Source organism: Hypanus sabinus, chromosome 16 (assembly GCF_030144855.1).
Source record: "Hypanus sabinus isolate sHypSab1 chromosome 16, sHypSab1.hap1, whole genome shotgun sequence".
Taxonomy (NCBI): domain Eukaryota; kingdom Metazoa; phylum Chordata; class Chondrichthyes; order Myliobatiformes; family Dasyatidae; genus Hypanus; species Hypanus sabinus.
Window position 1 is genome coordinate 72,917,867 of NC_082721.1, and position 23,042 is coordinate 72,940,908.

Sequence of the window (23,042 nt, forward strand, 5' to 3'; positions counted from 1 at the left end):
CAATCAGTACCCCGTTCCTGCCTTCTCCCCATATCCCTTGACCCTGCTAACTATAAGAGCTCTATCTAACTCTCTCTTGAAAGCATCCAGAGACTTGGCCTCCACTGCCTTCTGGGGCAGAGCATTCCACATATCCACCACTCTTCGGGTGAAAAAGTTTTTCCGCATCTCTGTTCTAAATGGCCTACCCCTTATTCCTAAACTGTGGCCTCTAGTTCTGGACTCCCCCATCAGCGGGATCATGCTTCCTGCCTCCAGTGTCTCCAATCCCTTAATAATCTTATATGTTTGAATCAGATCCCCTCTCATCCTTCTAAATTCCAGTGTATACATGCCCAGTCGCTCCAATCTTTCAACATATGACAGTCCCGCCATTCTGGGAATTAACCTTGTGAACCTACGCCGCACTCCCTCAATAGCAATGTAAATTTTATTAAATGTAAAAATAAGTGGAATTGCATATGTCATGATGCTCACATGTGCTATGTGAATCCTTGCTTAAAGTAATCACGAAGTTAGACTCACATTTTGGACTCCCATGTCTTCCTTTGAATAAGTTTAATGTTTTAAAGATACAAAATCTAACAAAATGCCAGATTCTGATTCTGATTTAGAACTGAAGAACCAGTCCTGTTATTTTCTAAAACTAATTATAGTTCTAAAGTGCTCCCGCACTGACACTTCAGCCACTTGTCCAGTTTCATTTCCTCACAGGAGGTCGAGTTTTCCTCTCTCTAAGGTACACATATACTACTTGACAAAATCTTTAACAAATCTAAATATAAAGAGGGGAATCAGAATTTTACCAGTGGAGTGTGAATGGCTGGAATGCAGTGCGGGGGGGGGGGGGGGGTTGTTCCCAACCCGGGTCGTCTGTGGCATAACAAAAGGTTGTGAACCGTTGCCTTAAGGTGAAAACAACAACACAATTGAGGTACAGTTGTGGATTACAGTGCCAACGTGGTGTTACATAAAAAGCAAAGGCAGACTCAATTTATCCCCTCTCTGGTACCAGGACTTCGATGATGCCCGAGAAATTGATAAATAAAAAGACTGTAAGAGTAAACTAGCATAAAATATTTTTTAAAAAACAGGAAGAAATGTCTGTGAACAATGAGGGTAAATATGTGTCTCTGACGAAGGACTTAGGAGGGTGGGGCAGGAGGGGAGACTAAGAATCTTTTATCACGGACAACAAATAAGTGGTAAAGGAGTTGAACGACACCGTCCCAGTATAAGGCGTCAGACATTTTGACATGGTTTGCGAAGGGGAACTCGGACACTGGACTCATGTACATTTCCCGCATGTCTAGATATTGGAGAACTTCTGGTTTGGTGCAAAGAAGTCGGCTAGCAAACTCTTGATCGCCGACTCCGGAACACCCTGCCGACGTTCCTTTGGTCGAGCTGACTGTCAATCACAAGGCTGGCCAATGGACGCAGGCAAGGTAAGTGATTGGCCATTGAAGGGCCGTGGAGTTTCACCTGCCCGTCCAGGTGAATCGTGGGCAACTGTTTGAAGGCCGGCCGCCTTCAACCGACTGCCCGTGGAACCACTGCATGCGTGACCGACAACAAGCTGCTGGATCAACACAGCGCCAGAGACTCAGCGACTGTCGAGGAACAGGCATCCGAGGAATCGTTTTGACCCGCCGCAGACCCTGGGGAAGGTAGTACAGTGTGACATTTTACAAAATGATTGGAAGTTCAGTCAGAAATTGACTCTTCGTTTTAAGTAGCGTTGGACGGTTCACTGAGCTGTAGCCAAAGATCTAACGGATGAATAGCCTGTTGCTGGTAAGGTGTTGTGTGTCGAGTAGAAATAATGTTTCCAAAACAGGTCAAAAGTGAATGAGCTCAAATAAATTAACATATGTATGTTCTTTTCAAAAATAAGTTTTGGTGTAGCTAATTGGATTGAATCTCCTGAGATCCCTGGACCCTATGACCTGTAACAAAAATTCAGAAAAGGGGATTGACTGAGTGTCATCTCCAAAATTTTAGAATGGCTCCCACAGATTAGAAAGGGGTAAATGTAACCCTTGCATTCAAAGTAGTAAGGAGAAAAAAACCCCGAGGAATTCAGGCAAATTATCCCAGCGTTAATCAAAGGCAATCTTTTGGAATCTAGTTCTGAAGAAGTAGTAGAAGGATAGAAACTGACCTCAAAACGGAACAGAGTCAGTGTGGATTAATGAAAACTAATTTGTTTATTTTCAGGTTGATGATGTAAAGCTGAGCTGGTGTATTTTCATGAGGCCTTTGATGTGAGAGATTATTAAACAAATTGGGGCAGAATCAGAATGAGGTCTATTGTCACTGAGTAGGCTGTGCAGTTTGTTGTGTGGCAACAGCACAGGGTAAGGCATACAAATGACTGTAAGTTACAATGAATAAAAAGGACTAACAAGGGTAGTGTTCATGGGTTCACGGATGTTTGAAAATCTGATGGCAAAGAGGAAGAAGCTGTTCCTAAAACAGAGTGGTAGTATCATGAAGAAAGCCTAGTGAAGGTCTTTAATGATGGGTGGAATATACTATAAATCAGACCTCCTTGGCATGGCAACAGCCTTGTAAATGTTCTCTACATTGTTCTCAGTTTAATCACTTTTTTCCTACAACAGGGTGACTGGAATTGTACACTGTACTTCCAGTGTAGCATTAGCGAAAACTTGTACAACTTCATTGTAATATCACAACTCCATCATCCAGTGCTCTGACTTGTGAAGGTCAGCATGCTAAATATCTTTTTCACCATCTTGTCTACCTGTGACATCTCTTTCGACTTTACAAAATGCATCACCTCACACTTAGCAGTATTAAAACCCAATTGCCACTCCTCGCGTAGGTATCTTACTGAGCAACATCTCCTGTTATCTACATTAATCTCCTTCACTGTCAACAACCCCTCCTAATTTCATGTCATCTGCAAACTTAGTGATCAAGCCTTGTGCATTCACATTCAAATTATCTATAAAGGCGACGAAAATCCCAACACTGGCCCCAGTGCCACACCACTGGTCACTGGTCTCCAAGAAACAACCTTCGAACACCACCCTCTGTTTCCTACCTGTGAGCCAATATCGAATTTACTTAATTGGCTCTCCATGGATTCCAAGGGACTTGACCTTCTGGACCAGCTTCCCATGAGGGACCTTGTTGAAGGGTTTGCTAAATTCTCGTTAGAGAACATCCACTGGCTTAAGCTCATGTACCTTTTTGGTTGCCTCTTCAAGATTCATCTAACATAATTTCTCATGCACAAAGCCATGCTGCCTCCTCATCAGATTCTGCCAATCCAAATGCCGGTAGGTCTTGACCCTCAGTAACTGATCCCCTTTAGTAACTGCTCAACTGAGGCCTGCACTTCTCTGGCTTGTTCTTGCTATCCTTCTTAAACAACCGAGCAACGTTGGTCATCTTCCACTCTTTGGGAATTTCACCAATGTCTAACAATGAACAAACATCTTCACAAGGACCTCCACAGTTTCTTCTCTAGCCTCCTACAAAGTCTGAGGATGCACTCGCTCAGGATCCACCTTAATATTCTGTATAGCTGCCAATACCCTGTTCATGTTAATATGCTTGTTCTCCAAAACAACTCCACTTGTTTCCCTTATCTATTAAGCAAGTACAATTTTCTCAATAAACACTGAAGAGAAATATTTATTTAAAATAGCACTCATCTCCTATGGTTCAAGACATAGGCAACCCTGCCAATCTCCAAGCGCACCTGCTCTCTCCCAGACACCCTTTTACTCTTAATATAGCTTTCTTAAAGTGACTTTCTTTGCTGAATTGGATGTTGCTGGTGTTTAGACAGATCTGGATCTTCAGCTGCTGGTGTGCTCAAGCTCAGAGGTTAAAAGATTTTTGCACTTTGAAGGATGTGGGTTTAGTGCAGAAAGTAGTGCTGACAAAATGATCGACAGCCATCTTGTTGAAGTGATAGACTAGGTAAATGGCCGCCTTCAGCTCCTATCACTTTTATATTCCCATGCATCTGTGAGGGACTGTCAGTAATAATGACTCAGCAATGTATTTCTAAGTCAGGACCACGTGAGTGAGTTGATGGTGGTAAGTCAAAAGGAACAAAGAACGGAGCCTTTTAACATAGTCAGGTCCTTTTAACGTTGTTGCATCATTGTCTATAACTGTGCCAACGTGTGTATTTGAAAGGTCCTAAGGGCACCCCTCATACTAGTGATGTCTGTCATAATGTTGGGAGACCAATGCGTTGCTCCTTTCCCAATAGTTGGATGCTCCTGTTGCAGTAATTCTGTTGGACCCCTCCCTCTACTGTTCCTGTCTCCATATCTCTATACAGGTCTTGTCCTGGTTGCTTGTTTGCGACCACTCCTTTGTGTTAGTCAGTGAAATATTGTTGTGGAGATTTTGCGAGCTCCCCTGTGAGTAATCCGATGCATCTGCCTGAACCCTTGGGTTAAACATACACAGCTATTACAAGCATGCTTTGATCTGGAGCAGGTCTAGACCTGTGCTGCACCATATTAAGTAGGACCATACTGGGTACTTTCACCCTTCATGGCATTCAACAGCACTACAACCATTCACCTACACAAAAACCATGCAATGGATATGTGCCACCAGGCTCAGGAACAGCTTTTATTGTTTTTGATGGACCTCGTATACTATAAGATATAGGAGCAGAAGTTGGCCATTCAGCCCATTGAGTCTGCTCTGCTATTCAATCAAGGGCTGATCCAATTCTTCCAGTCATCCCTACTCCCTTGCTTTCACTCCATACCCTTTGATGCCCTGGTTAATCAAGAACCTATTTATCTCTGCCTTAAATACACCCAGTGACTTGGCCTCTACAGCCGCTCGGGGCAACAAATTCCACAGATTTACCACCATCTGACTAAAGTAATTTCTCTGCATCTCAGTTCTTTCAATCCTGAAGTCATACCTTCTTGTCCTAGAATCCCCTACCATGGGAAATAATTTTGCCATTTCTAACCTATTCAAGCCTTTTAACATATTTTTCTAAGAGATCCCCCCCATCCCCCATTCTCCTGAACTCCAGGGAATACAGCCCAAGAGCTGCCAAATATTCCTCATACGGTACCCCTTTCATTCCCGGAATCATTATCATCAATCTTCTCTGAACCCTCTCCAATGTCAGTATATCCTTTCTAAAATAAGGAGCCCAAAACTGCACACAATACTCCGTGTGGTCTCACGAGTGCCTTATAGAACCTCAACATCACATCCCTGCTCTTATATTCTATACCTCTAGAAATGAATGCCAACATTGCATTGGTCTTTTTCACAGCCAACTCAACCTAGAGGTTATCCTTTAGGGTATCTTGCACAGGGTTCCCTTTGCATCTCTGCATTTTGAATTCTCTTCCCATCTAAGTAATAGTCTGCCCTGTTTATTTCTTCCACCAAAGTGCACAACCATACAGTTTCCAACATTGTATTTCATTTGCCACTTCTACTTCATATGAAAAAGATGGACTTGTGATTTCTCAGTCTATCGAAGCATGACCCTTGAGCCTTGTTGTCTGTTGCCCCACTGCACATCCTCTGTACCTGTAACACTATGTTCTGCATATTGTTGTTTCTGTTTGCTCTGTACCTCCTTGACGTACTTGATAGAATGGCCTGGACAACTTGCCACTCCATTTCCTGCCATCTCAATAGTCTGAGAGGTGTGTACACAGAGGAAAGAGGGAAGTGAATATCTGAGAAATGCTTCCACTTTAGAATTAACCCTTGTGGCCCTGGATGTCTTTCACCGATGGATGTCAGGTTCACATTCAGAATCGGGCTGATTATTACTGACGTGCGTCATGAAATTTGTAGTTTTGCAGCAGCCATTCGGTGCAATACCTAATAATCACTACAGGCATTAAGACAAAATGGAAAAATAAATAAGTAGTGTGAAATAGGTTGTCATTGATGGGGGGGTGGGGGTGGGTGTCATGGACATAAACTCTGACTACCTTTTAAATGCATCTCAAATAGCCTCTGACAACCAAGTCCAGCTCCTGACCTCTGTGGCTTAGCTTTTAAGCCTAGCAGAACTGTTTCTACTGAATGAAAGAAAGGGCAAGATTGGGTTACTGGCACATTAAAACCAGTCACATCGGGCAGTTGGGGCACATCATCCATGGTTGATAGCTCATCTAGGAGAGGAAAAGCATTGATCTCAAATCTCCATTGCCTTGTGGCTATCCCCTTGGGGAAGGTCTCTGGGGTAAGATCTGATGGGGAAAAAGTCTGGAGCTGGAGCCCCTAAGCCAGAACTAGGTTGAGTTCAATGCTGACTGGTAACTATGGCTGGTGCCAAACTGTATTGGTCACTGCCATCCTCTGGATACATCAGCTGTGTGGAGAGGGGGAGCTTGCTACATGGACAACAGCTTGCTCGCTATACTGCCATGGTTTGCGTACTGACTGTGTAGGCTTCCATGGTTGCTCCTGGCCAAGGGAGGGCCCAAATATTGCGACAGGAAATCGAAATGGTGAGGTAGAGTTCATGGGTTCATTCCAGTGATGTCTCTCCCTGTGGAGATGCCTATGTATGTGTAACGGGAGGTTTGGGAATTATTTGCATGCCATAACTGGCTTTCCAATTCCCTGCTGCATCTTAGCAATTCACAATCCAGCAGAAGCCATTCTGCCAGTCAACAACCATGCCAACCAAAGCAGAGCTGTCAGGAACAATTGGCTCAGTCACTGTGTAGAATCAAGTCAGTGTATCAAAGGCAGGAGAATGGGGTTGAGAGGGAAAATAAATCAACCATGATGGAATGGCAGAGCAAATTCAAAGGTCTGAATGGTCTAATTCTGCTCCTATGTCTTAAGGTTTTAAGTATTCCTCTAGGGTGTTCTTGTGACAGCTTACTCATAAATCATAAGGCAAGAGATTCAACAAAAAGCATTACTTGTAACATCTTTCCTGAAGCAAATTGCCATGAAGTGTTAATAGACGAGCAACCAAAATCTTTCCCCCGGGGTTGTTGTTGTTGAGTGCCATCCCCTCACAGTGACCCTATGGATAGTTGTCCACAGGGTTTTCGTGGCAAAATATGGAAGTCCATCACCAGGCCTTTCTTCTGCACAGATACTACTGCTGCCCAGGTTGGGACCTGGCTGGATTTGAACTCGGGACCATCTGTCTTGAAGTCCAGTGCTGATGTCACTATGCCACTGGCTGGCCAGGTCCCCAGGGTAGGGGAATCCAAAATTGGAGGGCATGGGTTTAAAGTGAAATGGGGAAATATTTAAAGAGGACCTTGGCGGGGAGACAATCTTTTCAATTAGAAGGCAGTGAGTGTATAAACCTGATTGCCAGAAGAAATGGTGGAAGGCTGGTACATTTATATTTCGAGGGCATTTAGACAAGTACATCGATGTGAAAGGTCAAACGCAGGTAGATAGGATGGTTATCGTGAACACGGGCTGAAGAGCCTATTTTAATGTGACAGCTAAGTAGAGGATAGTGTTACAGTATGCAAAAGGGATTCCAAAATTCTTGGAATCATGCATGCAACCACAGCATTTGCACATTGTAGAGATATTCTTGCTCAGATTAAATCTCTTCTCTGTCAGGGTTTCATCATCCTGCTTGTGATTTTGAAGTACTCAGTAGTGTTGCAATTACTGTTAAGAAATGTATGACAAATGAGGAACTGTTGACAGTTCTTCCTGGCTGCTCTGGTAGGGCAATTGCTGTATGAGCATCTGAACATGTCCACGCCTCGACTGAGGGAGACTTTGCTGGGCTCCAGTTAGTGTGCAGTTTGACATCTGTTGTAACCGTAAAGCCCTGGAGCTCTGGTGACTGCTCCCACGGCCCAAAGGTAACCCGGTGACGGTGAAAGATTCTTCATTTATTTAAAAGCCAGGGAGGTGTGTGATCTGGAGGGGAATTTGCAGGTGGTGGTGTTCCCATCTGGGTCTGCCCTTGTCCTTAGTGGCAGAGGCAGTGGGTAGTAGCCTGTGAGTAACTGCGGAGTATTTTGTGCACTGTTCTGATTACACTCCCTTCTCGTGCCCCGCTGTGCACCGTCCTGTTTTTCTCCTGTGTGGGAGAGAAGTTCACCACCTACGGGTTCCATGTACTGTGGAGATGTGGCTGTGCGTTCAGGGTGCTGGGGGTGGGGTTTGGATGGGGGGAGCAGGTAACTGGACCAGACTACAAAACTAAATATCTCCTTCTGTACAGTCTAGAATGTGAAGAGTGTTTAAACAGAGCGGTGTACAGTGAAGTGTGAACGGAGTGTGCAAATAGTGGTGCAGAGTGCGGCGTGAAGGAAGTGCAGCAATATCTCCACCACAATCTCCAACAGCACAGGTGCCCCACAAGGCTGTGTGCTTAGCTCCCTGCTCAATGTGCTTTAGACTCATGACTGTGGTTAAGCACAGCTCCAACGCCATATTCAAGTCTGCAGATGACACCGTTGTCACTAGCCAAACCAAAGGTGGTGACGAATCAACATACAGGAGGCAGATTGAAAATCTGGCTGAGTTGTGCCACAACACCCTCATAGTCTATGTCAACGAGGCCAAGGAGCTGAGTATTGACATCAGGCGAAGGAAACCAGAGGTCCTCATTGGTAGATCGGAGGTGGAGGGGATCAGCAACTTGAAATTCCTCAGTGTCATTACTTAGGAGGACCTGCCCTGGGCCCAGCATGTAAGTGCAATTATGAAAAAAAATACAGCAAGCACCTCTATTTCCTTAGGAGTTTGCGAAGCCTTTTTGACAAACCTCTATTGCTGTTGAGTGGAGAGTATATTGACTGGCTGCATCACAGCCTGGTATGGAATCACCAGTGCCCTTGAACAGAAAATCCTACAATATGTAGAGGATGTGGCCCAGTCCATCACGGGTAAAGCCCTTCGCACCATTGAGCACATCTACAGGAACTGCTGTCCATCATCAGAGACTCCCACCACCTAGGACATGCTCTCTTCCAGCTGCTGCCATTAGGAAGAAAGTACAGGAGTCTCAGGACTCGCAGCACCAGGTTCAGGAACAGTTATTACATCTCAACCATCAGGCCCTTGAACCAAAGGGATAACATCACTCATCTTCACTTGTCCCATCATTGAATTGTTCTCATAACTTATAGAATCGCTTTATGCTGGGTTCTTGATATTATTATTTCTTTCTTTTTGTATTTGCACAGTTTGTTGTCTTTTGCACACTGGTTGAGCGCCCAAATTGGTGTGGCCTTTCATTGATTCTGTTATGGTTATTATCCTATAGATTTATTGAGTATGCCCGCAAAACAATGAATCCCATGGTTTATTATTAAAGTACATGTATGTCACTGCTCTGTTTACACGCTCCCTTCACGCACCCCACCGTACATACAGTGACATATCTGTACTTTGAACTTTGTAAACAGTGGTGTATGGTGGGGTGTGTGAAGGGAATGTGTAAATGGAGTGATGTACGGTGGAGCGTGTGATGGGACTGTGCATAGCATAATGTATTCAAGGAGTGTGTTCTGGAGGTGGGTAGCTGAGAGCTCTGCATTAGCTGACTTCCAGTTAATCTGCCAGGGGTGTCTTTGTGCATAAGAATCCCTGCAAAAAGAGCACAGTGTCTATGGGCACCGTGGAGGTGCTTTGGGACCATCGGGCACTGAGGAAATAGACTTCACTACGGATGAGGTTGGGAATATTTGAATTTAGTTGGTGTTGGTTATTGTTATTTATAGAGTTTCCATTCTGGTATCGTGGGGCTTGAACTGATCTAACTTTAATTTAATTTAAAAAATGGGTATTCTGCTGTTGTTGGCCTCCACATGGAATAAATTGCATCCCAGATGAGGATGGGAATATTTTAATTGAACTGTTTAGATGTTGTCACTTACGGTCACACAAAGTGTGTAATTGGAACCGTGTGTCGTGGGTTACATTGTCAATATTTTGGGCTGAAGCCCATCTTCAGGACTGAGAAGGAAGGGAGAAGACGCCAGAGTAAAAAGGTGGGGGAAGGAGAAAGAGGCTAGCTGAAAGGTGATGGGTGAAGATAAGTGGGTGGGAAAGGTCAAGGGTTGAAGAAGAAAGAATCTGATGGGAGAGGAGAGTGGACACTGGGAGGAGAGGACCTTTGGGGAAAGTAATAGGCAGATTAGAAGAAGTAAAAGGTCAGAGTAGGGGAATAGAAGGAGGAGTTGGGGGAAATTTGTTTACCGGACATAAAAATTGATATTCAAGCCATTAGACAGAATATGAGGTGTTGCTCCTCTACCCTGAGGGTGGCATCACCTTGACACAAGAAGTCATGGATCAACATGTCAGAATGGGAATAGGAATTGGAATTTAAATGGCGGGTGGTGCGTTGATGCCTGACAAAGCAGTGCCCCAATTTACAGCCAATGTAGAGGAGGAGGCAACAGAAGCACTGGCCACAATAGATGACCCCAGCAGATCCACGGGTGAAGTGTTGCCTCATTTGGAAGCGCTCTTTGGGGCCCTTTCCTCCAAAGAGAAAAGCCATGGCTTGCTCAACCTTTCCTCATAAGATATGTTCTCTGATTCAGGCAGCATCCTGATAAATCTCCTCTGCCGCCTCTCTAAAGCTAATCCCGCTCTATCTCTCTCCAAAATATTTCACATCACACTTTTGCAGATTGAACTCCATCTGCCTCTTCCCAACCCTGCTCTGCATCTTGTCAATGTCCCATTGTGTTCTGCAGTGTGCAATGGGGGAAGTTTAAGGGGAATGAACAGAAAACTGTAAACAGCTCGTGTTCATTGGCTATGCAGAACAGTCGATGTTCCAAACCTTCCCCAGTAATGCTCCCAACTCTTCCTCTGCTGCATTGACACTGCATTGCTGCTGCTGCATGCACCTCTACTGAGCTCGTCATTTCCATCAACTTTGCCTCCAACTTCCACCCTACCCTTAAATTCACTTGGTCCATTTCCAACTTCTCTTTCCCCTTTCTAGATCTGACTCAACCTCTGCAGACAAACGTGGACAAATGCCTTTTATAAGCATTATAATGAATCCAGACTCAGGTTGGAAGAACAACACCTTATATACCGGCTGGGTAGCCTCCACCTGATGGTATGAACATTGACTTCTCTAGCTTCCGTTAATGCCCCACCTCCACTTCTTACCCCATCCCTGACATATTTAGTTGTTTGCCTGTTCTCCATCTCCCTCTGGTGCTCCCCCCTTTCTTTCTCCTGAGGCCTCCCGTCCCATGATCCTTTCCCTTCTCCAGCTCTGTATCACTTTCGCCAATCACCTTTCCAGCTCTTAGCTTCATCCCACCCCCTCCGGTCTACTCCTATCATTTCACATTTCCCCCTCCCCACTCTACTTTCAAATCTCTTACTATCTTTCCTTTCGGTTAGTCCTGACGAAGGGTCTCGGCCCAAAACGTTAACAGCACTTCTCCCTGTAGATGCTGCCTGGCCTGCTGTGTTCTACCAGCATTGTGTGTGTTGTTGTTTGAAATTACAGCATCTGCAGATTTCCTTGTGTTTGCCTTTTATAAGCTTGCTGATTTGCACAGTTATCTTGACTATACCTCTTCCCATCCAAGTGTCCTGTTTTTTTTTTAAAAAAGAAGCAATTCTCTTTTCTCAGTTCCCGTCTCCACCTCATCTGTTCCCAGGATGTGGCTTGCCTTTCCAGGACATCCTTCTTCAAAGAACAGGATTTCCCTTCCTCCACTTTTGCTTCCCTCACCTGCATCTCCATTTCATTAACATCCACACTCACCCCATCTTCCCACCGAGAGTTCCTCTTGTCCTCGCTTACCACCCATGAGCCATCACATTATTCTCTAACTTCTGCTAGAGCCAACAGGATCCTACCACCCAACGTATCTTTACCTCCTCTCCTCTCTCTGCTTTCCACAGGGATTGCTCCCTCTCAGATTCCCTTGTCCATTCGTCCTTCCCCACTGACCTCCCTCCCAGCACTTATCCCTGCAACCTGCCTGTTCACCTCATCCCACGCCTCCATTCAGGGCTCCAAACAGCCCTTCCAGGTGAGACAACACTTCACCTGCAAATCTGCTGGGGTTGTCTATTGTGCCCGGTCCTCCTGATGCAGCCTCCTCTACATTGGTGAGACTCGTCATAAATTGGGGGATTGCTTTGTCGAGCACCTGCACTCCATCTGCCAAAAGTGGAACTTCCTGGTGACCATACCTTTTAATTCCGATTCCCATTCCTGTTCTGTCCTGTTGGTCCATGGCCTCGTCTTGTGCCACGATGAGGACACCCTCAGGGTGGAGGAACAGCATCTTGTATTCCATCTGGGGAGCCTCCAACCTCATGATATGAATAATGATTTCTCTTTCTGAGGGATGAGGGAAATTCCTTCCTCCTGCCCTCTTTTATTCCCCATTCTGGCTTCTTATGACTTCTCACCTGCCTATCACCTCCCCTGAGTTCTCTTCTTCTTTCCTTTCTCCTGTGGTCCACTCTCCTCTCTTATCAGGTTCCTTTCTCTCCAGCCCTTGATCTTTCCTACTCACCTGGCTTCACCTATCACGTTTTGGCTAGTCCTCCTTCCCCTCATCCCGCTTTTCTATTCTGACATCTTCCCCTTTGTTTCCAGTCCTGAAGAAGGGTCTTGGCCTGAAACATCAACTGTTTATTCACTTCCATCGATGCTGCCTGACCTATTCTGTTCCTCCAGCATTTTGTGCATTGTTCTGGATTTCCAACAACCAGCATTTCTTCTGTTTATGAGCACTATATAGTGGTTAGTTCTAGAATGTTTTTTGATACAACTGCTGGCCCTTCCCTTTACCATGGTGCGCTGTTTACCTTTCCATCTAATATTCAGGATGATGTCCATCTGCTCTGTGTCCATCCCTCTCCATACTCCCTGGTATTACTACTGTAATGAGCCAGTTCTTGACGCTACACGGCTGTGAATGAGGTTACAAGCATGCAGCTGACATGCTTTGTGTGTCTTCTCTCACCAGATGCTGCCAGTACTGGATCAGGTCTTCGCCCTGGACCACAGCAAGATGTGGACCTCCCTGCGGACTGTGATCATCACCCTGCTCCTGGTCTTCTTCATCAAGACCATCTGGAACTTTGCCACTCTTCTCATTAACTTCCATCAGAATAGCAAAAAACTGATGTGCTTCAGCAGCCCCCCAAAGCGCAGCTGGCTCATGGGACACCTTGGAATGGTAGGGAATTAGGTGCTTGTGGTGTCTCGGAATACCAAAGATCTTCCAAAGCCACGATGGAGCGGCACCGTGGGGGGGGGGGGGGGGGGAGAGAGGGGGAGATGATATATTGAAAATAATTTGGAAAATGTGTAGCTCGGGTGGTAGATGGTTGAATTGAGTTGTTCTTCGATCTTGGCAATTAACTTGCAATTGTTTTGTCATCGTATGAGGAGACACTATCAGTGTGCCTTTGATAGTGGTGTGTTCTCAATGATTGGTCTCTATATGCTTATCCATCTGCTGATTGGTTGCCATTTTGAAAACTCAGTTGTGATGTGGGGAAGAAATCTCACCACTGATTGGTAGTGCAGCAAACTTCATGGTCCGGAACTGGCTGATAAATAGGATCAAGGTTCACATGTTTATGGAATTGCTTGTGGAAAACCACATTCAGTGACGCCAATCAAATTTGTGCCCCTCTTGATCTTCGTGGGTAGAGACTAGGGAGAGTTGGTCATGCTGTTTTAGAGCCAGTTGATGTTCCTGGATCCTTGCGGATCATTTTCCTCCCAGTCTGACCGACATAATATTTGCTGTAGTCCCCACACTGGATTTTGTAGATGGCATTGGTCTTGTTTAATTGCTTGGTTCATTCTCTTGGACTGCAAAACAGTCTCTGCAGTGTTGCTGTTGGCTTATGTGTGACTACAATTCTATGTTATTGCAGCTGTCAGGCAGTCATTGGTGAGATATTTTGAATATGTGGAAGGATAACACATTTGCTTGGTTCTTGGTTAGTGCATTGTTGAACATGTAGGCATCTTCATATGAAGTTCGATGTGTATCCATTTCATGCGAATACTTTAAAGAGATGTTTCTTTTTCTTTATCCTTTCGTTTTGCCATGCTGCAAGGTGTGTCTGCTCTTCGGAACAAACGGTGGAAGACTAAGCAAAGAAAAGTTATTCAAACTGGCAGCATTGTGCTTATGTTTAATGGCATGCTTTACAAGCAGCTGAAGAGGGAGCCCAATGGGATGTCCACCTCCGAGTTTATAGTGGAGTTTGTCATGCAAAAGTTGGAAATGATGGTGCTGCCAATTATAAACCCTAAAATTTGGGCCTGTTACATTGATGATACCTTCGTCATAGTAAAGCACAGTGAAACTGAAAGAACTTAAGGACTAATCAACATGGCATTCAAATATATTGAGTTCACAATGGAAACAGAAACTGAGGGGGAAACTAGCATTCTTGGACATGCTTCTCAGTACAAACATAAGTGGCACTTTGGAAACTTCCGTTTATCGTAAGGGAACGCGTAAAGAGCAGATTCTAAATGATCACAACAACCACCCAAATATATAGAAGGGCTGTATCAAAACTTTGTTCCAGAGAGCACAGACACACTACAGCATGGTTGAACTAAAGGATGAAGAGGAGAAACATCCCTTTAAAGTATTCACATGAAATGGATACCCACATAACTTCATATGAACATGCCTATGAGGCCAACAGTGCACCAATCAAGAAGTAACCAAACATGTCCTTCCATACATTTGAAATGTCTTGGAAATGATGGCCTGACTTCTCCAAGAACATAGAATTTCAGTTGTGCATAAGGCAACAGCAATGTTGACGAGAGTACTTTGTAGACCAAAAGAATGAACCAAGCTATTCAATAAGACCAATGTGGTCGACGAATCCAATGCGGGGACTGCAGCAAATATTACTTTGGCCAAACTGGGGGACAGCCATCCACAAGAATCCATGAACATCAATTGGCTGTAAAGTGGCATGACCAACTCACCATAGTCTCCACCTATGAAGATGGAGAGGGACACAAATTTGACTGGGCGTCAGCGTCATCGCACAAGCAAATGCAGGCAAGGGAATGGTTTTTCACAAATAATTCTGTAAACATGTGTATGTATAGACCTTGATCCTATTCAGGAGCCAATGTGAGCAAAATTCCAGGCCGCAATTCATGAAGTTTGCCACAAAGCCAATCAGTGACGAGATTTCCTCTTTATGTCACAATTGAGTTTCTGAAATGATGACCAATCAACTGATTGATAAGTTTACAAAGGCCAAGCATTCATAGGACGCATCACAATCAACAGCACAACTGATGATGTCTCCTTGTATGGTGATGAAACATTTGTAACTAAATTGCCAAGATTGCTCTCGGGCACTGACAAACTGAACAAAATGGCTGCTTAGGACAGCATCTCCTGCTGGGAGTCCCTCTGGGTGCAGGCTGGGATCACTGATTGAAGAATAGTTACCTCTTTGGGATGGTGTGAGTGGAGGCAGTGTGCCTCTGAGCTTCATTCCCTGGGATTGCTGCTAAATTAGGATGGGTGAAGCACCTCCAGGAAAAGGCGGAAATGGGAAAAACTCATTAATTCTGGAAGTCAACCTGAGGGAATTCCACCTTTGGGATCCCCAAAAGTATAGAGAGCTGGTTAATGTTTATTTCTGGATATTTTAATTGAGATTATGATTGAGTTTCCTAATTGATTAAGAATTTAATAGATATTTATTCTGAATCTTTCTCCTCTCTCCATTCATTTGGGATAGGCCTGTTTGACAAGAATAGAGGTTTGAAAGGAATGATGCAGGAGGGAAGGGAGGGACTGACAGAGTGATAGAGGAAGAATAAGGAGAAAGGAGAAGGTGGAGGAACTCCCCACCCTACACCTTCCACATAATGACTGGGATTCCCATATTATAAAAGGATGAAGGGCTAGAGTTGTTGGTCAAATGTGTTCAGGGAAGTATCCTTAATCAGTATATATATAGAAGTCCCAACTGGAGAGAGCCAATATTGGATCTCCTACTAGGGAAGAACATAGGGCAGGTGACAGAAGTGTGTGTAGGGATCACTTTGGATTTAGTGATCATAATTCCATTAATTTCAAGATAATTACGGAGAAGGGTAGTACTGGCCCTTGGGTTAAGATTCTAAGTTGGTGAGAGGGCAATTTTGATTACATCAGAAGGGATTTGGCAGGTGTGAATTTGGATAGATTGTTTTCTGGGAAAGGGATGCTTGTTAAGTGGTAGGCACTTGAAGAGTGTAGAGTTTGTATGTAACCATCAGAGTAAATGGGATGGCCAGCAAGTTTTCGAGGGAAGGAAGTACATTTCAGGTATGGGCAGCAAGGAACAAATGAAGCCCTTGAGGAGCACAAGAAATGCAAGAGAACACTTGTAAAGGGAATTAGGAGGACGAAAAGAAGGCAAGAAGGTGCTCTGGCAGACAGGTGAATGCAATTCCCAAGGGCTTCTGTAGATTATTTTAAGAGTACAAGGATAGCAAGGGACAGAATTGGTCCAGTTGAAAATCATAGTGGTCACCTGTACATGGAGTCTGAAAGAGACGGGGGAAAATCTGAAATGGAGTTTGGGTATCTGTACTTTGGAAATGGACACAGTCTTTATAACTGAGACAAAACCATAGTGAGGTCATGGACTGTGTATAGACTACAGAAGAGAAGGTGCTTGCTGTCTTGAGACAAATAAGAGTGGATTAGGCCTGACAAAATGTCCACTCGGACCTCGTAGGAGGTGAATGTAGAAATTGCATGGGCCTTGGCAGAGGTACTGAAATATTTAATAGGTTGTGACTTTATTCCCTAGCATATAGGAAAATTTGGGGAGATTTATAGAAATGCATGCAGGCTTTTTCCATTGAGATTGGGTGAGACTAGAACAAGAGGTCAGAGGATAAGGGTAAAAGGTGAAATGTTTAAGAAGAACTTGAAAGCAGACTTTTTTTTTACTCAGAAGATGTTGCGAGTGTAGAACAAGCTGCCAGCAGTAGTGAGGGATAGCAGAAGTGATTGCATTATTGAAGAGATGTGTGGGTAAGCACGTGTATGGGAGGGCTATGGAGGTGTCAGGGTTAACCCTTACTTTGATCTTTCACGATATCCGAAGTCTGCACTGGGTTGTACTATGGTAACTGATTGAACTTGCTCTCACACCCAGTGAAAAGTTTGAGAGAGGTCACCATGCACAGAGGCTCAGTGTTGGAAGTTCAAAGTGAACATGATATTGGGGGTTGCTGCTGGGATGTAGATGGGGAAAAGGTAAGGGTTCTGGACTCTTCAGGTCTTGACCTTCACACAGAGGAACGCAGCTGACCAGTGTGTGCTGTCTATACTCTGGGTAGCTATTGTACACCAACCTCCATGCAAGCTTCATAGGGCAAGGTTTTGTTTCATTAGTAGGGTGGGGGGGAAGAAGCAGTTCACCAGACTAGAACTTGCTACAGGAACTTTGAGCACGGTGGTGGGGGGGTGATGAGCATTTATCTAGGTGGGCACAGAAACTTGTGTGCTGTCCTCTGCCTTTCCTCCCACCCTCTCAGTGGGAAGAGCAGACAGGAGAGGAGGCCTGAGAGTGTTGGCAAGAAAGCTCACCAGGCAGATGAACTGAGAGGGTGGCTCAGCATGCCATTATGACGTCATGAAAATGTGGCTGGTGGAAAGACAGGACTGGCAACTCAGTGTTCCAGGGCGTAGGTTCTTCAGTCATGGAGGAAGTGAAGGGGAGGGAACATTTCTCTTAAGCTAGGGAGAATCCAGAAAAGGTTTACAAAGATGTAAGATGTGTACCAAAGAGATTTGTAGAGAAAGGTTGGATAGAATCAATATCAGGTTTATCACTGACATGTGTTGTGAAATTTGTCGTTTTGTGGCAGCGGTACAGTGCAAGACATAAAAATTACTATAAGTTGCAATAAACAGATAAAGAGAGAAAAGTGCGGAGAAAGGAAGGAAAGAGGAATAGCGAAGTAGTGTACATGGCCCACTGAGAAATCTAATGGCTGTTGCTAAGTCATTGAGTGTGGGTGTTCAGGTTCCTCTGCCTCTTCCCTGATGGTAGTAATGAGAAAAGGGCAGGCAAGGACTTTATTTATTGGACCATAGGAGAATGAGGGCTGAGTTTAGGGAGATGTGTAAAATCATGAGGGGCTTCGGTAGGTTAAACACACACAGATTTTTTTTCCCTGGGTTGACTAATCAAGGGCTACAGAACATGGGTTTAAAGTGAGTGGGGAGAGGTCTAGAAGGAACTTGAGGGGCAGCTCTTTCACCCAGAGGGTTGTCGGTATATGGAAATGACTGCTAGCAGGAATGTTTGAGGCAGGCACATTAACAACATTTAAAAGGTACTTGAACAGGTGCATGGATAGGAAGGGGTTAGAGAGGTATGGGTCAAATGCAGGCAAATGGGGCTGATTTGGTGGTGACCGTTGCCTGAATGGTGGAGCTGGGCGGAAGGGCCTGTTTTCAAGCTATGCCTCTCAATGTCTGTGTGCTCTCCAGCCTCTGCACAATGTGCTGCTTGTGTGCCCTGCTTCTAATGTGTGTATGTTTATTCTTTTGGAGGAAGGTTAATCCCGATGAGGAAGGATTACAAACCGTTGGACAGCTGGTGGTAAAGTTCCCACTCACCATGAAGACCCAGTTTGGACCCCTGTTACACTTAATCCATCTGTTTCACCCCGATTACATTAAACCTGTCCTCCTGGCATCAGGTATTCCAGCACGTGGGGCAGCTGGTTATTTGGTGGGGGATTTAGACCATTATTGTCCTGCAGTGTGTTTGACTGAAGGCACTAAAGGTGCCTGCAAAATAGGAGCAGAAAATAATGGAAACTCTCAGCAGGTCGGGCGACATCTGTGGAAAGAGAAGCAGGGTTAAGAGTTCGCGGTGAAGAGCTTTGGTCAGCGCTGGGGAAGAGAACGGAGTGGTAGATGGGCGGTAGGTGATTGGATGAAAGCAGCGTTGTTGTGGGGCAAGTGATAAAGGTAACCCCACCCATGCATTAATGGATCAGTTAGAGAGGGAAAATAACAAGAACAATGGCTGTGAGATGGGGGAATTTTGAGAGTGAAGACAAAGTAGAGAGAGACGGGTGCCGGGGTAGGGCTGTGCAACATGCCCGCGATCAGGCTGTGCCAGCGGAGAGAGTGGGGAGGGGGAATGAAGGGGAGACCATCCCTGTACAGAGAGAAGCGGTGATATATTTCAGGCCAAAGACCCTTCATTAGATCTGGGCTCTGCCGAAAAGTCCGTGACCTTAAATCCTATCTGTTTCTCACTCCACAGGTCCTGCCTGACCTGCTGAGTGTTTCCAGAATTATCTATTTCTTTCAGATTCCCAGCATCTGCAGATTTTTGTATTTCCTAAGGTCTATCAGTGTGCCCTAAGATTACCAGCAGACCAGTCCACAAATCCAGTGGCAGTGGTACTTCTGGCCCCATGCAAAAGTCAGCTGAACTTGCACGAGGGCCTTGCCCCAAGAATAGGGTGAGCAGGAGGCAAGCCAGGTGGCCAGATCGATCAGTGGACGAGTCACTGGGGTGACAGAGAGGTGTGCTGTGGCTGTTGTGAAACTGAGACTTGTATCCACTGACAGGACCTGACTGACTGAAGGAAGTCACAAAGCTCAATGTACCAGGGCAAGGATTTTGTGCAGGTCAGTTGGATATTGTGTTGGATTACAGAACTCATCCAATGCCCATCTATGGGGCTACTTGTACAGCCCCAGACCGTAATTCTGTCCCGACCCCGCATTCGCCTCTCTCCCAACTCATTTAAACCCTTTGTAGACCCTCGTGTAAACCCTTTGTAGCTGGAAGCCCCTCTCCTGTGGAGTGACCTTATACAGGGAATATTTAGAGAGGGAGGTGATGATCTCTCCGTCTCTCTAGGAAGAGAAAGAACCAGAAGGTTGGGGCGCCATCACACCATGGGCCCGGTGGTGTCGGCCCCTACTCCTGTCTGTGTTGGAAGTGCAGATGTGGGGTGTCGTGTACTCCAGCTTTGAGGAAGATGATTTGACCTGTCCCCCTCGTCCAATGACTGAGGCCCTACCTGCTGCTTTTCAGAGGGCGGGGCCTGTGTAAGGGAGACTCGGTGACCACAATCTGTGTACATTGTGTGTGCTTCCATGCTGCTGCTTTCTTCCCTGTTGTTAACCGTGTGCCTACTCCGTTGTCATTGTCCTGTTGTGAAAGCAGCCTGGGCTGGAACGTGCTGTTCATTGTACACCTGATGAATGTAGAGCGTTGTCTGGCCACGACATTTGTTACCTGAGGAGTGGATCAGGCCAGGAAGGTAGAGCAAGATCTCCCCGAACTTACTGCTGCCATAGAGACCTCTGGATCACTCATTTTGCTCTTTCTCCCTCCTATTTTTTGGTTTTCAGATCTTTTGTCCCACCGTCTCCCTTCTCCCCACTTCCTTTCCTGGTTGCATCTGCCTCTCCCTATTCTCCCCCCTTTACTTCTCTGTGGGCAACTGCAGTTACCCCAGCAACTTCATCTGGCCTGTGATCTTAAGCTTAAAAACAGCTTGAGAAACTTTCTGGATGAACAGAATCTCGGGCTGGCTTCTGCCCACTACTCATCTCTGCCACATCAGCATGGTCTTCCTAGGCAGTGCAGTTCCCGCCGATGCCTGAGGCACCTATCTCCTCATCGCCTGCATAATCATCCCATAATCACTGAAGTGGCAATGGCCTCTTATTGGCCTTAAAGTGGCGATGGCCTCGTAAAGCCAGTTTAACTATCATTTTGGTTCTTTAAAGATGAGAATTAAACTCCAACACGCCACAGATGTTTTTAGTTAATGAACCGGTCAAAGTACAGGCTTGGAATTTGTTTCTCAAGAGAAAAGTCAAATTCCAAATATCTCTGATGACCTTTTATTGCTGGAAATAACTTGGAACACTTTATGCAACATTTTTTTTATATACATGCAGTTAACCATCCTCCTTTTCCCCTATCCCATGATACAAGGACGGAGAGAGCTGATACCACTCCCACCTGACCCCTCTGGCTGGAGCAGCTTGTTCACTGTGGATGGTTTCCTGTCACTTTCCTCAGCCTAAAGCAGCTGCCCCCCTCTTGTTGACAGGATGCTGGTCTGAGTCGGACTGGATTCACTGCTGGGGGCTAAAGGTGTTTGCAGCCTCTGGGATGCTCCTGTTCTCTGGAGCCTGTCATTCTGATTCCCCACTCGCTGTCTGTCACCAAGGACACCTGGATGTGTCATCAATCTCCCTCCTCCTCCAGGCCACTCCTGTGTCTTGGAAGGGAAAGGTTCTGGCAGATGATTTTGGAACCCATAAGACAGAGGAGCAGAATTAGGCCATCTGGCCCTTCGAACCTGCTCCGACATTCAATCATGGCTGATCCTTTTTTCTTCCTTCTCCTCAACCCCAGTTTCTTGCTTTCTCCCCGTAACCTTTGATGCCATGTCCAATCAAGAACCTATCGATCTCTGCCTGAAATGCATGTGGCAACATATTCCACAAGTTCACCACCCTTTGGCTAAAGAAATTTCTCCACATCTCTGTTTTGAAAGGGTGCCCCTCTATCCTGAGGCTGTGCCCTCTTGTCCTGGACTCTCTCACCATCTTTTCCGCATCTACTCTGTCTAGGCCTTTCAACATTCGAAAGGTTTCAATGAGATCCCCTCTTATCCTTCTGAATTCCAGCAAGTACAGGCCCAGAGCCATCAAACATTCCTCATATGATAACCTTTCAGTCCTGGAATCATCCTTGTGAACCTCCTCTGGACCCTCTCCAATGCCAGCACAACCCCTCGTACTTGCTTCTCCATTCATTCAGATCAGAACCAATCTTGTACCTCAACATCACTCACTTGTTTTCATATCCGGGGATCTACCCATCTCTGCCTTGAATATATTCAGTAATTCAGCATTCAGATAGACAACTGCAAGGTTTTGCCACAATGTGGGTGAAAGTTTCCTCACTGCCCCAGATGGACGACCTCCTATTCTGAGACCATGCTTCCGCACCCCCCCCCCCACCTCTCTCCACGCATCCCAGCCAGGGGAAACACTAACTCCACATTGGCCTTGTCGAACCCGGTTACAACTCCAGGACTGAAAGGTTATCATATGAGGAATGTTTGATGGCTCTGGGCCTGTACTTGCTGGAATTCAGAAGGATAAGAGGGGATCTCATTGAAACCTTTCGAATGTTGAAAGGCCTAGACAGAGCATTAGCTCTGAGCACTCTCAATGTGAGATTCACGCCTCAGCTGCTGTCTGAATAAGGAATCTGTACATTTCTCAGTTCTGACCAAGCTCCCACTAACAGCCAAGAGAATGAACTCTCAACGCCCCCCTAAAATGCTGGAGGAAGTCGGCAGGTCAGACAGCAGCCATGGAGGGAAATGAACAGCCAATGAAAACTGATGAAGTGACTCTGCTCAATGTCAATTGTTCATACCCCTCCATAGATGCTGCTTGACTTGCTGAGTTCCTCCAGTGTTTTGTGTGCGTTGGTCAAGATTCCCAGCATCTGCAGAACCTCTTGTGTCTCAACAGCCCTATGTTTGTTCTGTATGCATTTAAATTGGCAGCATCTCTCACTTGCACTAATTTGTAAAGTAATCCCATTATCCAGCTCACTTCTGAGAGTTTTGAATTGATCTGTTCCTGCTCTCACTCCGTACACCTATATTAATCCCAGATTAGCCCATTCTGGACTCTTAAGTGACCAGGAATGAAAACGGTTTTCTCTGGGTGAGGTGGGATTGGGTCAAGGAGACCTCAGCATCATAACCATTATGTCCCTGGGTGCTGCGTAGCTCCATCGCCACTCTGCCTTTCTTATTCCAGCTCCTATATTAAACATTTTCCACTAAAAGATGCCTTTATGTTTGACAAATCGTTCTGTGCTCCAGGAAAATCTGTGCCCCTCTGTGCTAGCTTTATCCTGCCTTGTGATTGTCATTGTTTGTCCAGTGATTAAATAGGTTTCCCGTTCACTTGTCTGTGAGCATGGTCATTAAGCTGGGTTACAAGCAACATCTCCACCCCCAGGACAGTGAGCAGGCAGACATGGAGACT

The 23,042-nt window shown here is 45.4% G+C and overlaps 1 protein-coding gene across 7 annotated transcripts in view; it reads left to right on the forward strand.

The window, feature by feature from the left end:
* The first annotated feature begins 1,204 nt into the window (after positions 1-1,204).
* Positions 1,205-23,042, forward strand: part of LOC132406446 (ultra-long-chain fatty acid omega-hydroxylase) — a 54,352-nt gene continuing 32,514 nt past the window's right edge. Inside the window, exons 1-3 of one of the 7 annotated variants that reach the window (XM_059992124.1) lie at positions 1,205-1,670; positions 12,945-13,157; positions 18,544-18,688. In XM_059992124.1, coding sequence (XP_059848107.1) covers positions 12,945-13,157; positions 18,544-18,688 — 358 coding nt within the window. In that variant the 5' untranslated portion in view covers positions 1,205-1,670. Of the gene's footprint in view, positions 1,671-7,703; positions 7,836-10,940; positions 11,063-12,944; positions 13,158-18,539; positions 18,689-23,042 lie in introns of those variants that run through there. The other 6 variants (XM_059992125.1, XM_059992122.1, XM_059992127.1 and 3 more) reach the window with 6 other exon arrangements.